Source organism: Anabas testudineus, chromosome 9 (assembly GCF_900324465.2).
Source record: "Anabas testudineus chromosome 9, fAnaTes1.2, whole genome shotgun sequence".
Lineage (NCBI taxonomy): Eukaryota > Metazoa > Chordata > Actinopteri > Anabantiformes > Anabantidae > Anabas > Anabas testudineus.
In genome coordinates, this window is record NC_046618.1 from 15307940 (window position 1) to 15323764 (window position 15825).

At 42.9% G+C, this 15825-nt stretch overlaps 2 protein-coding genes across 2 annotated transcripts; one reads left to right on the forward strand and one right to left on the reverse strand.

Moving 5' to 3' along the window:
- Nucleotides 1–33: 33 nt before the first annotated feature.
- ndufaf2 (NADH:ubiquinone oxidoreductase complex assembly factor 2) lies at nucleotides 34–12291 on the forward strand. The gene is made up of 4 exons (XM_026342988.1): nucleotides 34–148; nucleotides 8762–8851; nucleotides 9863–9903; nucleotides 11757–12291. The coding sequence occupies exons 1-4, from the start codon at nucleotides 34–36 to the stop codon at nucleotides 11997–11999; spliced, it is 489 nt and encodes a 162-aa protein (XP_026198773.1). The 3' UTR covers nucleotides 12000–12291.
- A 407-nt stretch (nucleotides 12292–12698) lies between these two features.
- Nucleotides 12699–15248, reverse strand: smim15 (small integral membrane protein 15). The gene is made up of 2 exons (XM_026342990.1): nucleotides 15169–15248; nucleotides 12699–13851 (listed from the first exon to the last, which is right to left on the reverse strand). Exon 2 carries the CDS (start codon nucleotides 13821–13823, stop codon nucleotides 13599–13601), a length of 225 nt encoding a protein of 74 aa, XP_026198775.1. The 5' UTR covers nucleotides 13824–13851; nucleotides 15169–15248; the 3' UTR covers nucleotides 12699–13598.
- Nucleotides 15249–15825: the final 577 nt, after the last annotated feature.

The following is a 15825-nucleotide window of genomic DNA, read 5'->3' on the forward strand; positions in this document are numbered from 1 at the left end:
CTTCCCCAGGACCTCCGGGTTTCTCCCGCAAACATGCGCGGGATTGCTGGTTTTGTGCGGCGTGCGTTTGGAATAGTACGAGAGCACGTCGGGACAGATCATTTAGGGAATAAGTATTACTTAATCCCACAACAGAAGACATGGACAGGTAGGCAGCGTCTTATGGTGCTAAAATTAGCCGTGCGCGATTTCGGCTACAACCCTGCAGACATAACTTCAAAAAGCTCGTTATAAACGTAGTTCTGACATGTTGTACCCCTGACAAATGTGTGTGTTCATCGCCCTAAACTTATCTACACCAGCCCCTTTTGCTCTTGCACCGTTATTGAATTGTAGTTCAAAAAGTATTGTTAATATAGATTTCGTTCTGTGCTATTCTATTATTTATTATTCTGTATTTTGCATCACCTCTGTGTTTTGCTGTGCATGTAGGTTCACCTTTACCTTTTTTTTTTTTGCCCTTGTAATAATACACGTTTACCACTAGATGGCGCAACAATCTCAGTGAGAACACTGTTATTTTGAGTCATTAATAAGATTTTAGTGTGTATTTAGGGCATTTAAATACAGTTAGGATTGTTCATGGCCTTCACAGAGGAAGCACTCTGCTGTTGCAGATGAAATGACTGCTTGTCTGTGACTGGTATTTAGCAGGAGGTGACATATCTGCACTGGGACACGGCAGTGTTGCAGGATGTAACGCTCAAGCCAAGCAGAAGATCTGTGTCATCAGGCTAATCCGCAGTGAGATGCCAGTGATGTTGTTCACACCAGCTCTCGCTCCCAGAAAGCCAAGGACACACTTGTCTGCCCTGCCCGAGCTTACTGCGAGTTCTTTTTCTAGTTGTCTCATCGTCTTCGCAGAGCGTCCTCAAGAAGTGTGTCTAGGACAGGCCGATGATGAGGTGTAAGCTGTGGTGATGATTCACCTCAGCATAGGGAAGGGAGGTAGTGGCTTCCTGGCACAGGGGCCTTTCTTAATTTGAGAAACAAATAATACAATTATAGCAGGATAAGTAGGATGTATTGAAATCAAAAGATGCAACACTATTCCTTATTTAGCTATTTAGAACAACATTTTTTGTGCAGTGATTATGTTTCATACCCATACCTGTACAGTAAAGGGTTTTGGGTGGAATTGTTCCAATTCATTCATTGTGTCCTGTCATTAGCTCACTTTAACTTAAAGAATCCCTGTAACCATGCTTTATATTCCCTGTTCCACTTTAAGTCGTCATGAGCAGTGGTACTATGCAGTCTACAGGCCACGGGTCAGGGGTGACAGGTCAAATACCATGACTTCTGTCTGTTGCAGACATGATACTGCTGGTTAATCGTCTGTTGTCGTTTGGCAAACGCAAAGCATTGCCAACAAAGCAATTTGCTTCATGATGCTTTACAGAATTTTTGTGGCTTAGCCGAGTTCACTCCCATTCTAGATACTGCACATCAGTAATCTGAGCAGTAATCTATTTCACCTACACATTTGTGCTTGCGTTTGTCTCCCTCTTTTGGTGTCACTTCATACAACATAAAGTATATCTTCACCTAGCATAAGCTGAGTAGATAACATGCAGTGTATACATTCAGTGATACATTTCTCAGAAGGGTAAAAAGAACCAAGCTGCTTTGCTTCTCTGTTTTGCTGGAAAGGGCCAGACCTCCCGAGCGTTGAAAGCCTGGTTTCTCTCTGACTGAACTTGACTTTGTGCTTCACCTTTTCTCAGCAGTTTGCAGGGAAACTTGCACCCACCTCGTATTTATAATTCATTACAAGGCTGCTCCTCCACCCCTGGCTGTCAGACTATTCAAATGAAACATCACAGAAGCCTTTTTTCTAGCACGCTACTGGCTACCGTATTTAACGTCCACCAACAATGACTGACAGTAGAGGGGCTAGTTGGCCGGTAGAAAAGCTGGTTCCTAACAAACACGCTTATGAACACCAGACAGGCACATACACAGAGTCCTACTGTATATACATTTATTATAAACAAACAGAACCATATGGCACACATACTCATCTCCTTTTTTTCCTGCCACTTATACTGTCCAGCCTTGTGGAAATAAAGCAGATGCATTATTCAGTCCATATGTCTTGCTTAAGTGAGCTCTTTTTGATCTTAAACTGATAGGCCGAGCGTGGGCTCAGGGCCTCAAGGCATGGACTGCAGGGCTTTCCACTGCAGCACATGAGTAGTGGAAGCAGAAGGTGAGGAGTCTCTTTTTCTATTCAAAATATCAGAGTAATTCAGCAGAGTGGAGTGTTACGCCCAGCAGAGAGCTTTCTATTCCCCTCTCCTCAGATGCTGCTGCACATCGACATGAAAAGGCCTGGGTCTGAAACACACGCCTTGAGAGAAAGAGATTCCCTGTCTCTGTCTTTAGAAAAAGTCCAGCTATAGAAGCCTGCTGTGTGCTGCTGTCCCATAGAGAGAACTATGCTATAAGCTGTGGTGCCTCAGTGATTGTTGTCTGTGGCAGGTCTACAAGAGAAAGCCACTGGCAATCTGGCCACTGGTCTTTAGAAGGTCTTTGCCCTAGCCTTGGCTCCATAGAGCTGAAAAGAGAATCTATATTCTCCTCTCTTTCTGTGTGTGTCTGTCCCCCAGGCCCAGCTCTGCCTCACGCTGCATGGGGCGCCATGTCATGCTGCCCAGATGAAAGCAAAGCATTCTGCGGATGGGCTCATTCGTCTTCAGCAGTGGGCCTGCAGCTTTGACGCCTGCCTTCCCTCCCTTTATTTAGGAAGAGAGGCACGCTGACATTATCGGCCGCTGCAGGCACATTTGAAAATAATTGCCTGTATGATTGCTATTTTTCTTACCTCTTTGAGGAGGTGTAGCCTTTGTCTTGGAATCAATGGCTACTCAATACTGGACAGGGGAAAGGCAGTTTCCTTTCATGTCTCAGCGAAAAGGATGTATTTTTAGCGCTATTCATTTTAGCAGTGTTTGCCATGCAGTTTTAATCTATTGGTCCTCTCCAATGTGCAGAGAATGGAAAGGATTCAGGGGTTCTTCAGAGCTGCACCACGCTGTTGCAGAGAAAAGATGCATTGACTTGTCATCCTATCACTATCCCTCTTCTGTTTGTCTATTATTTATTTGATTCCCCAGCTCTGTTCTATGAAGTGAAAAACTGAAAAGGCCTCAGTTCTGGTATTTCAGGATGGGCGACTCTAGGGACTGAGGGAGGGAGGTGTGTGCTGTTGCATTAGCGTGTGCATCTGTGATTGTAGGCATTGTGTGTGTGTGTGTGTGTGTGTGTGTGTGTGTGTGTGTGTGTGTGTGGCTCAACAACTACACACTCTCTGAGTGTGCATGTGTTTGTGTGCATTTGTATCTGCTTTGTATTTTTGGAAAAAAAAAAAAGAAAAAGAAAATCCGCATTTGTGTGTTTTCTCTCCACTTCATGCCCTAACACACTTAACACAACAACAGATGGCTGTGTGTCATCAGAGCGTTGATTCAAGCCGCACATTTCCGTGGAAGGAGTCACAGCGGAGAGAGACGAGGGTCCAAATGGCTGTTTATTCTGCCACAAGTCATCCCGGGGGTGTGATGAAGGAAGGTCTATCCTACAGTAGGACACCAAGTCGGTGTTTACCATGGAACGGTTATGTCCAGAGCCGCTACAGTAAATCATGTTAATTGATCAGCAGCTTTGCAATGCATGGGGTTTAAATGAAGGTTGTTTAATCATTGTAGGGAAACCAAGTGGGTTTAGCTCATGTACTGTGTACTGGTTGCCAAGTATGTATTTGTATGCGGTGAAGATTATAAAAAGTCTTAACTACTTCATTAAAAAGGCATTTGAAAAGCTAGCATCTCAAAATGAGAAGCAGGCGCATCCATTTCCTATGGTAGAACATTTCATATGGGCTCAGATCCAATATTAGTAGTTTAAGAATTTCACAGGTCTATTAAACACAGTAGACATGTATCTCTAAATGACTCCACCACTCTCACAACCTACATTTTTTTATGTGAATGTTACTGTTTCTACCTCCTGCAAACAGCTTTTCTGTTTGGCAAACAATGATAGACAGTTGATGATGCCAACAGAAGGAAAACAACATATTAATCAAAATAATTTTTTCCATTTGGCCTAGATGTAATTCACTGTCCAATGCATTCCAGTCTCTGTTTGGTCAGATGGCCAGTGAGATGTTTTGACACCTCAGGGCTCCTTGTCTGTCAGAAACTCAGCTAGGAAGACTGACAGACCGACCGACACGCAAGCAGACATCTCCTGGAGCCTGCCGCTGCTTATTCAATTCAGAATATTTTAATAAAGCAGACAGGCAGAGAGAAATAAGGCTAGGAGTAAGGGAGGAAAGATAAGGCCAAGGGAGAGGCACACAGAGGGTGGAGGAGAAGGTGGGGTACAGAAAGTGAGTGACAAAGAACAAGGGGGATGCTGACATATGGGGTGAAATTATAGAGTGGGGAAAGAATGGAGAGAGTGAAAGTGAAAGGAGGGTTTCTGACAGAAAGGGGGTGAAATGAGTGGGTGGAACAGGCAGGCAGATAGAGGGGGAGAGAGAGAAGGTGGAGGTAGGTTAATGGAGAGAGAGAGTTGGGAGACTGAAGGTGCAATGGAAGCAAAAGGCAGGGGGTTGGATGAGCGTGATGGAGGTGAATAGAAAGGGGTGGACAGCTTGGTGTATGGACATCACATGCATAGGCCTCAGAGAAGCCATGGAGGAAGGAGGGGGCCCACAGCCTCACAAAGGACGCTGACTTCCTGGCTCACCACGTCCTTTTCTCTAACCCATCAACAAGGAAGAGTCTTACAGAGGATGGGTGGTCTTAAGGAAAGGGACTTAGGTAGGGTATCACTTCCATATTCACGTACACCTGTGTTTAGTTAAAAGAAACACGCAGGGGAAATCACAGTATTTTTATTACTTCCCTATGATTTATTCTTCTCTGTTCTGCTATAAGTCGCTCAAGCCTCAGTGGGACCAACAGCAAGAGGGACAAACAGAACGAGGGCCGAAGGAAAAAACAAAACAAAAACAGCAGCAGCAGCAGGCATACTTTAGACCTAAGCTCCTCCTCCCAGAAGTGATGCAAAACAATGGCTGGCCTTTTCCCTCCAAACCTCATCCCGCATCACTAGGCTTAGGGCTAATGGGTAACCATGGTTACAGGCCTCACACATCCCATCCATTTTTTTTTTCCAGGGAAACAGATTGGAGGGAGAAAGAGAGCGAGAGAGTGAGCGAGACGGTGTCAGTATTGGTACCTGGTTGCCCTTGTATCACTGATGCTTATCGGATCACTCCATCTTCATAAAGCTGTCCATTACCATGCACATAATGGTCCCGCATCCCTCTCCAGCACACTGCTCAGCTGGAGAGGAATAAACTAGACTCAATCCAGGTTGATGGGTGCGATGCTTCAGGACGGCCTTTTGTTCCACCGTAGTTTCAGGCCTAAAACGAGCTGCTTTAGCTCTCACAGTCATTAAGACTGAGAGAGCTGCTATTTCTGCTGTTAAGCGGGAGAGAGCTCGAGTAGAGCGCCGTGCTGTTGCAAGTGGGCGCTTTTGTCTGCAATGCAACCTGTTCAGAGAGAAGGGCATGTGGTCTTTTCTCCGGGTAATGTTTAAGCGTTCATGGTGAGGTGTATGAGATGTAGGATCACCAGTTGAAGTTTTTAGGGCTTTTCTTTACCTGGACGTAGCCAATCGAAGTGTGTTCCCCTGACATCCACCTATGTAATCAAAGACAGAGTGCAGGAGAAAAGCATACAGTGAGAGAGGCAGCACAACACGCCCGGAATGACATTGTAGAGGTGAAAAAAAAAAAAACCCAAGCAGTACTCACCTGGGAGCTGATGTGTGAAGTTCGCAATTTTGTGTGTGTGTGTGTCGAAGCAGGTGATGGAGTTTAGCGGTGTGTGTTCAGGGTTCAAAGAGCAGCCCTCGGCGCGCATCACGTCTTATTCTAACGAAGAGGAAGGCTAGGAATACCTGCCGTTTGATTGGCTCCCTATCTGGCTGCCACGGCAACCCCTCACCCATCCTGTCTCCTCCCTTCCTTTCCTCAGTTCCACTGCTAGGCTCACAGATGAGTCGCGCTCAGACAGGTGAGATGGCTCATGAATATTTATGTTGTGGGATTTCATTTCTCCTGCCGCTGGCCCCTCCCCTTCTCCAACGCAGTGCTGCGTTTGTCCTTCACGGTAAAAGGCAGCGTCCTCGCTCCTGTCCCTCAGGTTAATCTGCCTGCTCTCTAGCCAGTTGTGTGTGTGTGTGTGTTTGTGAGGGAGAGAGAGAGAGAGAGAGACTGGGTATTTGACTGGTAAGTAGGTTTCCCCTAGTGACTGATGAGAAGGCAGACCTGTCACAAGGGGGCCCACTGAGATTGAGAGCTCCCAACACCCACCTAATGTAGTGTGTGTGTCTCTCTCTCTTTTCCTCCCTCCCCGGTTGGGTAGTAGTTCTATATATAATTCACTTCATCATCATTGGGGGGAAAAAAAGTAGTGACTGTGTTAAATATATAAATGTCTTTTTTAATAGATGTATAGATGTTTTGTGTTTGTATTCTGTTTTGTGATTTAAACAACATTTACTTTTCCTAGAAAATGTTTAATGTCACTGAATCACTATACAAACAAAATACCAGTGTACATTTACATTTTTAGAAAACTACTGTGTTTCATGTGTACTTCTGTTGTAAAAACATTCTAGCGTTGGCCTGTGCCTTATTACGCAGTTGCCCCAGATCAGAGATTACCAAGAGAGCGAGATTCACCCCAATCAGACTGACAACCCTCCTCCCAGTGCGTATGTGGTGGGAGGATCAGCTGTGTTTCATAAATATATGTACACACTGTATTTGGTATTCAAATAAGGATAAAAGCCATGGTGGAAGGGGTTTAGTCATGCTGCAAAAGCAACAAGGGGGAAGCCATGTTGGAGTGTGACGAAGTAGTGAGGAGATGCAACCTTGTAGAGACAGAGAAAAAGTGAGTCCTTCTCTTTATGCCAATTAGTTTGGCATTAGCTCTAGCTAAGCACATTGCTTGTGGGGACCGTATCATAATTGTACCATTTCAGTCTGCTGCCACCCACACCCAGTGCAAATATGGATATGATCTGTTTGTAATTAGCATACCTGTTAAATGTATTTGTTGGCATTGCCTAGAGAACAACCTATTGTTTGCTGGAAGTTGTTTTTATTCTGCCGTTGTTGTTGTTGTGGTCGGGGGGGGGGGGGTTCTAGGAAACAGTTTCTTGGATTTGTTCAGAATCCAATCCTGTGAGGGGGTTCACAGAATGTGTTTTACAGGTTGCTGGACAAGCTTTGCAGATGAGGACAGAGAGAGGGAGAGACAGAGAGAGTGCAGCATTTTTTTTCTTGTCAGACCTGAAAATTAGAAAACTAAAGCTGCAGAACTGGAGCCTGTGAGGCTCTATAGTGACAATCTAGTGGGAACCAAACCAGAACCAAAGCAATACTAGCCTAATTAGCTGACCTGATTACTATATACGCTGGATAGAGTATGGAAAGGAGTCATCATCGTAAGACATAATTACATAACAGCACATGCATATAAAGTGGTTTTTTTTTTTTTTTTTTTCAACCACTGGAAGTAGTTTAAAGCCCAACAGATGAACTGAAGTTGAGAAGGCACAAACAACGAGACGACACAGTCCCCAGTATACACACCTAGCCACTTTTGAGCGCCATCATTCATTCCTCCTTGTGCCATAGCTATCTGTTATGGCTGAGGTAAACATTAAGGCTATCAGTCTGCAGCGTGCATGGAGGTGGTTGCCTCCATTTGTCCATGTCCAGTCAGCTGCGGAGAAACGGTGATGGAATCCTGACAGATTGTCTGTGTTTTGGAGCGTGTTGTTTTCCTTGCCCATCCATTTCTCTCCTCCTAGCAATGTTTGCCATGCATCATCACTCTCACTCTCTCTCTCTCGCTCTTTCTCCCTCTCTCTCCCTCTCTCTCGCTCCTTGCCTCATCATTTCTCAGAGGGATGGAAGCGATGGATGGACGTCCGGCTACCTGCGAGGAGAAACTATGGAAACACAGCAGTTATTAGTGAACACTGTAAAAAGCTCTGTAGTACCACACAACGACACAATACAACCGGCTATTTTTAATTCACTTTCGCTCTCTCAGTCTGTCTGTCTGCACCCCCACCCACCCCCTCTTCTGCCTCCATCTCCATGTCATTGTGTGCCAGCTAAACTTGTCTAATCAGCAGATTCGACCAAAATAATTGGCAGTGGCCTTGCTGCTAGCGTCGTGCTGTATACAGATAGGGAAGGGAGCACTTAATATTCCACGCAGCTCATGCTTCTCCTGTTCTCTGTGATATCTGACCTCTTTTGTCTCCTGCTCGACTTGATGTTGATTTTGGAGGGCATTGTTAGCCAGAACGCTGTGATTGGAAGAGGTTGTCAGCGAGGGGGGCTGTGGTTGGTTGGGTTAAAGGGAGGCTGATTTGCATAAAGGCTTAGCCCAGATTTGGAGCCACTCAGCGAGATCTGAGGAGAAGGGCCCGAGGGCCACGAGGTAATCATCCATGGCCTGTCACAGCGCTGTCATCCCTCAGTGTATTTGTGTGTCTGTCTGTATCTGTGTGTCTGTACGAGCAGGAGACGGAGAGCATTGTGTCTGCGCCTCTTTGTGTTTGTTTGTATGCCTTTGCGTTGTGTATGCATCATTGTTGAGGATCTCTATCTCATTTCTGCTCCATCTCACTCTCTTTTTCTCCTTTTTTCCAGGAAGGCTTGTCCGTGCCAAACGGATGGTAGTGGCAGCCAATCCTACAGAATATGAATATATAGAAGGCAGCATACCGATGGAGTGGGATGGTAAGTCTGGACTGCAGCATCACTCTCACATACTTTTGCTATCACTAACATGGATAAATGACAACGTTAACAAAAGAGTCACTCAGCAGAGTACACAAAGTGCTTTACAAATAAAATGGAATAACAAATTCATAGCTGCATCTATTGGGGCCTAGGCTAATCCATTGATTTTCTTTTTTTTTTTTTTTCATACTGCAAGATGGGGGTTGGGAAAAGCGTATTCATGAGTTTATCAAAGACGCCTTCTGCTGGTGTTATACAACCGTACCATAAAATAGTGTTTCACATTTCTTACAACTGGATACAAACTGTTCCCTCTGTCTCAGACTGGCTTTATCCACCTTAAACCCCTCATCCTGCTTCGCCCTATCCCTCATGCATTTTCATCAGGATGCAAATAAGAAAGGGATAAAAGAGGCCCAGAATCCCTGCGCTAGCTGGAGGAAGAGTTAGAAAATCTTTCTTTCTTTCTGGCTGCCTTTAACCTGCTCTGCTGTGCAGCCAGCTCAGCCAAACATAGAGCTTCTTAAAAAGGAAAAAAAAAAATACGGGATGAGAGACAGACATAGTTCTACTCAGGAGGAGAAAGAAGGACAGATGTATTAATGGAGAATGACAGTGTCTGTACTTTAAAATGTGAAGATCAGAGCAGACCCGCACTTGCTCTTCTGAGACGCTGAACTCAGTGGCCCTCCTCTGTCTATGCTAAAGCAGCATTAGTGTTTTGACTTTATCACGTCTGTAGCAGGCGTGCTTTACCATTCTGCAGGTTTTCCCTATAGTCCACTAAGTGAAATGAAACAAAGCAAAAATAAAAGCCTGGATACACTCTCCCAACGAGTTTGGTTACTCTGCAGTCGCGCTGAGCTACTGTAGAGCCCTGAAACTCGGTGATGCGATAGCTGCACCCTTTAAATATGACTGCAGGTTTTGTTTGTGCAGCGTATGTTTGTGTGGGTGTTCTCACTCGTCTTTTTTTTTTTCTCTTCCTCCTCTCTACTCCTCCTCCAGCTTGGATCCGAGGCAGACGGAAGGAGCCCCCCACCGTTGAGGTACGCCCCACCCCCCACCCCAGCCTCCCTGCTGTGCTGATGGTTGGACTCTGGGGGACTGGTTACAAGGGAGGGAAAGAAGCAAAGATGAAAAGGAAAGGCTTTGATTTGTTTTATCTTACAGTTTCAAACTGAATCCAGGAACTTTGGGGGACAGGTGTTAAAATAAACAGCAGCTGAAGTGCATTGATGGCAAGACAGCCTCTGAACAAGGGGCTCACTGACACCATGTCCTAGTTTACTTTTTTTTTTTTTTTTTTCCAGCAGAAGCCTGCGTCTCGGCTTTTTGTGTTTTATTTCTGGCAGTCGCCAAGATGGGAATGGTGAAGGAGTGCAGTTTTTCCCCTCGTGTACCTCTCACTGGGTTTATTGGTCTTTAAATGTGAGAATGCTGAAAATTATTTGGCCTGAGAAATGTGGGTCTATAGGAAATCCCTTGGAAGGCCAATACCCAGGCACTTTTTCTATCTCTCTGTCCTCTCTCCCTGCCAGTGGCCAATGCCATCCCCTGCCTCTGCTGCCAGAACATTCTCTTCTAATTTTCTGCTTTGCGTCTGCCCAATAGCTGCCATCGACAGCTGGACAGTGTTGATGTGGCCAAGCCTTCACTCCCAGCACATTACCCTACCCCTTGTCACGCTCCCTCTCTTCCCAGTCCAAGCCGACATAAATTGATTGGATTAAATCCTGTCATTAACAGGCTGGAAAAGCAGCTCAGTATGTTTGTCTCCCTCCCCAAAGCGGAGCTTTTTGGCCACGGCTCTCTCCCTCTCTTTTCCAGTCCTTCAGTTCTGCCAGCACACAGCAGCATCGTGCCCAGTCCTCCCTTCCTTTTTGGCTTCCCATGCTAGGGAGAGGCTAACATCACTGGACACTAGCAGTGGCTCAAGTGGGTAACTGTTCCACTGGTGGACTATGTTCAGGTTATAATTGTTTCCATGAGTTGGAATGGTTGTTTGTATTACACGTGCCTCCTGTCATGTGAGTTCACCAGTCTGTTCCAAGCACTACATTTTTTTTAACCAAGGTTTATTGGACCAGTATAGGTTAAATGAACACACACGGCCTTGAACGTTTGTTCCTGGACACCACCCAGTGAAACTTAGACCAGTGAGCACCTGACGTTTGCTCTATGACAGAACAGAGGTCGTTGATTAAGGAGGGGTTTTGCTTTGCAGGACAGTTTGGAAGTTCCAATAAATAATTTTGTAGTCGCACTCTTATTTTCTCTGCTGCTGCCACCTCAACATTTCCAACTCCACAGAACTTGGAAATAACAATACTGTAAATTTGTCAAGTGTCAGGCATTTTGCCATACTGTTTATATTGTGGTAGATGTCCATTTAATATATCTGGTTAGCCATGGGGGCAGTACTGTAAATTAATGAGTGGAGCAGCTTATTGGATTTTTGTGTGACTTTTACATCAATGTGATGACGAACGTATGCCAAGTATTTAATATACTGTAATTAGCCGAAGTATTTGAGTAAATTCCTGTTGGCTTCATTCAGTAACAAGTTTTGAAAGAATTTTCCTTAAAATGTAAACATCACAAAATCTATTGATAATATGAGATGAAATGGCAGATGAACAGTACAACATGTACAACATACAATTTTTAAACACTTTGTTCATCCTTGTCATACACAGTAACATTAGTTGTAACTTTTTAAATGTTTTTAGTCTGTTGGGAGACTTTAAGTTTGCTGTGACAGAAGATTTCATGTAGTAGTAGGTTGTTCAGTATTTTTCTTATTAAATTTATATATACGTAACAATATAGTAACCATGAGTTTTTCCAGTCGTTGCAGAAATCCTGAATATGTATGTATTTGCACCTTTGTATTTTTTAGGAGCTGCTGAAGAATGAGTCTTACAGGGAGGAGATCAAGCTCAGGGCAAAGGAGGTGGAGGAGAGAGATCTGGCTGTACGGGCTAAGGAGTATGAAGAAGGCCTGGTGGCAAGTCATGCAGGAACTGTGGCCAGAGGCCATGCAGCTGCCACCAGCTTCGGCAAGCAAGAGATCAGTGAGGACCCCTCCAGCACTGCAAACACGTTCCAGCCTGGCTCATGGATGCCCACTTCAAAGAAATAGACAGAGACGACGACATATACTGAGACTGCTGTACTTCGCAATGCAACCCAATCAAATAGCTCTGCAGTACAAACTACCTTTGTGCAACAGATATGCACCTTTTAGTTGAGACTTTGAGATTTATTATTAAAAATACCTTTCAGTAAAATGCAGTGGGAAGAAAGCTGATTTCAATTGACAGACCAAAAAGAAATGGTTGTTCTCAGGCCACAAATATCTTTAAAAAAATATTGGAACATTAATTTAACTGTACATGATTGTAACTCTAATAAATCAGTGTTAACCATGCTAAGCATATTTGTTTATTATCAATAACTTTGCTATGACCAAGTAGTGATGCAGTTATTAACTATTGTTTTTGACTGTAAAGATGAAAAGTCGCAAGTCAGGATCGTGAATCATGTTACACTATATAGATTCTCTTCATTGGAAAACATGGTCTCCCTACTCATGCATGTTTTTCTAAATGTTTTCAAAATAATACAATCAACCCAGGCAGGAATAAAACATAAGGAAATCCATTAGCTGAGATGTGCATTTATCCAATTTGTAGACTCACAATCACTTAGAATTAAAGCAACTAGAAAAGATCATAGATCGGTGGACTTGTATATTTCAGTATAAACCACTGTGGGTGTTATACTAATAGGTTCAAAAAGGACAAATTGAATACATTTTGTAAAAAAAAAAAAAAAGTGAATAAAAGCTTACAGCACATTAAAAATATATTGTTTGTGTAACAGTAAAACCTGCCCCAAACAATCCTGGTTCAGACTTCATGTCAATATTTAATGAATGCACCACTGGTGGCAATGATCTTTTACAACCATTACATATTTATGTTTTTATGATTGACCTTCCTGTACTGTGATCAATATTCAGTGCCTTGGAAACTTTCCTCTTGGTCAGTGGTATCCTGACTGTAGTTTTAGAAACGGACGGACCAGAGGTTAGATTATTAACCTAAATTCACTTGTCACATATTTGTAATAAGGTCTTTACATTACTGTCTCTTCTGCTGATCACGACATAAAAGCCTAATTACATGCACTCAGATTCAGTGTTGCAATACAAGAAAACATGAGGAGGCAAAAACATTTTATGTGCACTAAATTAAATGCACTTGTGATACTATTAAATCCACAAAGACAAAATGAGAGTTTCTTAACAACCATGAAAACTTTATTGATTAGAAAGTAATTTGGATATTTTGCAAGTGACTTGGAAAAAAGTTCCGGTATGCTTCTGCAATGTCAATTCAGCACAATAGGGATGCTAAGACTGGAATGCAAGGTGTTGCAACAGCTGCACAATATTGTCAGTGGATCTCTGTATAAAAACATTATACAGATGACCACTGTGCTCTTGCTGACCAAAGTCCCACTGGGACGAGCGTCCTCCGGGCAGTACTGTCCGTCTCACCACTGGTAGGTCTGTGGGGCTAGTGTCCCTTCTCCTACCCGAGACATGAAGCGTGCCAGTCCTGTGCTGACAATAGGGCTGGGACGACAAAGGGCACCGTGTCATTACTTGAAGTAAGGAGGGCTGTGAGTGGGGTGGTTGCTCCTCCTTTTCTGCCCTCATCCTACTTTCACAGGCTCAGTCTTTCTTGGTCCTCTTGGCTTTGGCTATGTTTTCCTGACGTTTCTGCTTTTTCTTCTGTTCCCGGTCACGTGCTTCGATCATCTTGGCCAGTTTCCAGGACAGCAGTGCACTGGCAATAAAGAGAGGTGTGAGCGCCAGTATGACAGTGGTAAGGAAACCGTAGGGGTCTTTGGCAGCCCACTCCACCACATATTCTGCCCATGCCCGAACGTCAATCATCTTGACCAAAGATGAAGCTAAATCAAACCTGAGAAAAGGCATCAGGAGAGAAATCGGTGTATAGTTAAGAGTCAGAACATGTCATCTTCAAAAACACTGTACCACTATGTTAAACCATATCAAGATTTGCTGGGTTTTCACAGTTTTCTTACATTTTATAAGCTAAACAATTTAAAACGATAAATGTAAATAATAGAATGTAAAGAATAGCTTGCTATAACCTTAAACCAGATATGCAAATGTTATAGTATGTTCTCACACCGATGAAACATAGAAAAGCACATAAAAGCTTTAAGCAGTCCTGCTTATTGACTGGCAAAAATGTCCACAGAGATAATAAAGGAATAGCTTTATTAGTGAAGTTGGGATTACTATTTATCACAGTATTGCATCAATGATGTCAGTTGTCAAATATATGTATTTACAGGGTCTTCATAATCATACATGCAATTTTATATATAGATATTAACAAGGCTGCCCACTTTTGATTTATACGATTTAAAATCAAGACTGCAGCTGTTTTTCTGAATCACTTGGTCATATGACTTACTAAATGAGCAATTTCTTAAGAAAAATATTAATATTTGTAAGGAAAATGTTGCTGTTTCCAGCGTCTCATCGTGTCTTTCTTTGCCACCTGTTAACTTAGTTTATTGATCAACACTGGACATTACAAGGTGTTACTTGCAGCACATGCTTTTAACTGTTATGTTGATTTTATAATCAAAATGATTCATGAAAAATAAACATTAGGTACATCTCTAAAAATAGTCAAACATGTGTAACTATAACAAAGCATTTTTTCTGAATATCTGGAGAGATTTTCAACAGTTCTTATGTTTTACGATTCTTTCTGGGGAAAAAACACCTGTGAAACTGTGCGTCAAAAAGAAACACATGAAATGTCCAAAGTCCAGTGCATCCTAGTTTGTGAAGCATTTGATCGATCCTTCCTAAACCTGCTAACGACATCCAGGCTAACTAGCACCGACCCCCGTCGCAGCTAGCATATGTTAGCTGTCTTCGGAGACAAACCCGCTACAAAATACTTACTCTCGCTAAACCCTCATACCGACAAGCTGAACTTACAAATCACACTATCTGCAACTATGATTAGATCAGAAATTCTTACATAGCCGTAAATGTTTATTTGCCGTTAGTCGCGCTAACGTTAGCACCGGTAGCTAACCAGCCGCCCATCCCTAATGGCCTAACTTCAAGGAGCAAAAGCACTGACTCTCAGTAAAATTCGCAAGACTACTTCATACAAGTGCAACAAAACATCGAAATGATGTGTTCGTTGGTCAATGGTAGTAAAAACAGACTAAATCTAAAATAAACTTACCGAGGTGCTCTGATTTCTGTTTATATCAAGCTAATAAATTCCAGCACCTCACGGTAACAGGAAGTGAAACTAGTCCCAAGTAAGTGCTCGCTCGTGATTGGATATGAGGCTTCCCTTTAAAGATGGGAAATGTAGTCCTTAAGTTACACAAAACAAACTGATAAACCACAGGATCCTGTTGTGCTTAAAACACTGAAATTAATATTAAAGCATTGAGATTTGTCCTTTAGTAGGGTTCACAGGAGGACCCGAAATAAAACAAATGTTGTGACAATGACAACTATTGGTCCTCATTGCATAGCAGTTTTGTTTTTTCGCTAAATTATCCAGAAAAAAACAGAACTCTAGATGTTAAAGAATTTGATGATTAATCAATTAGTTTAATTTAAATAACAAATGTTTAATCAAATTTAATACTCATTTAAGTCGTTTTAAACCTAATTGTCCAAATTTCAGTAGAACTTCTTAAATGTAGTTTTCTCAGATTTCTAGAGGCTAATACTACCTCACATTTAAATTTAAAGGGCCACAAGATGGAGAATGGAAGAGTTTGTATTGTACTTCAGTCATGTAAAACTCAAATTTACTATTAGTAAATCAAATTATAGAACCAATGTAAATCTTTTGCTGGTCCACAGCGTTTGGGTTCAAGTTTTT

Coding starts and splice junctions, on each gene's coding strand:
- ndufaf2 (XM_026342988.1), top strand. CDS start 34: ATGCGCGGGATTGCTGGTTTTGTGCGGCGTGCGTTTGGAATAGTACGA. Junction 8,852..9,862: donor CATACCGATGGAGTGGGATG/GTAAGTCTGGAC, acceptor CTCCTCCTCCAG/CTTGGATCCGAGGCAGACGG. Junction 9,904..11,756: donor AGGAGCCCCCCACCGTTGAG/GTACGCCCCACC, acceptor TGTATTTTTTAG/GAGCTGCTGAAGAATGAGTC.
- smim15 (XM_026342990.1), bottom strand. CDS start 13,823: ATGATTGACGTTCGGGCATGGGCAGAATATGTGGTGGAGTGGGCTGCC.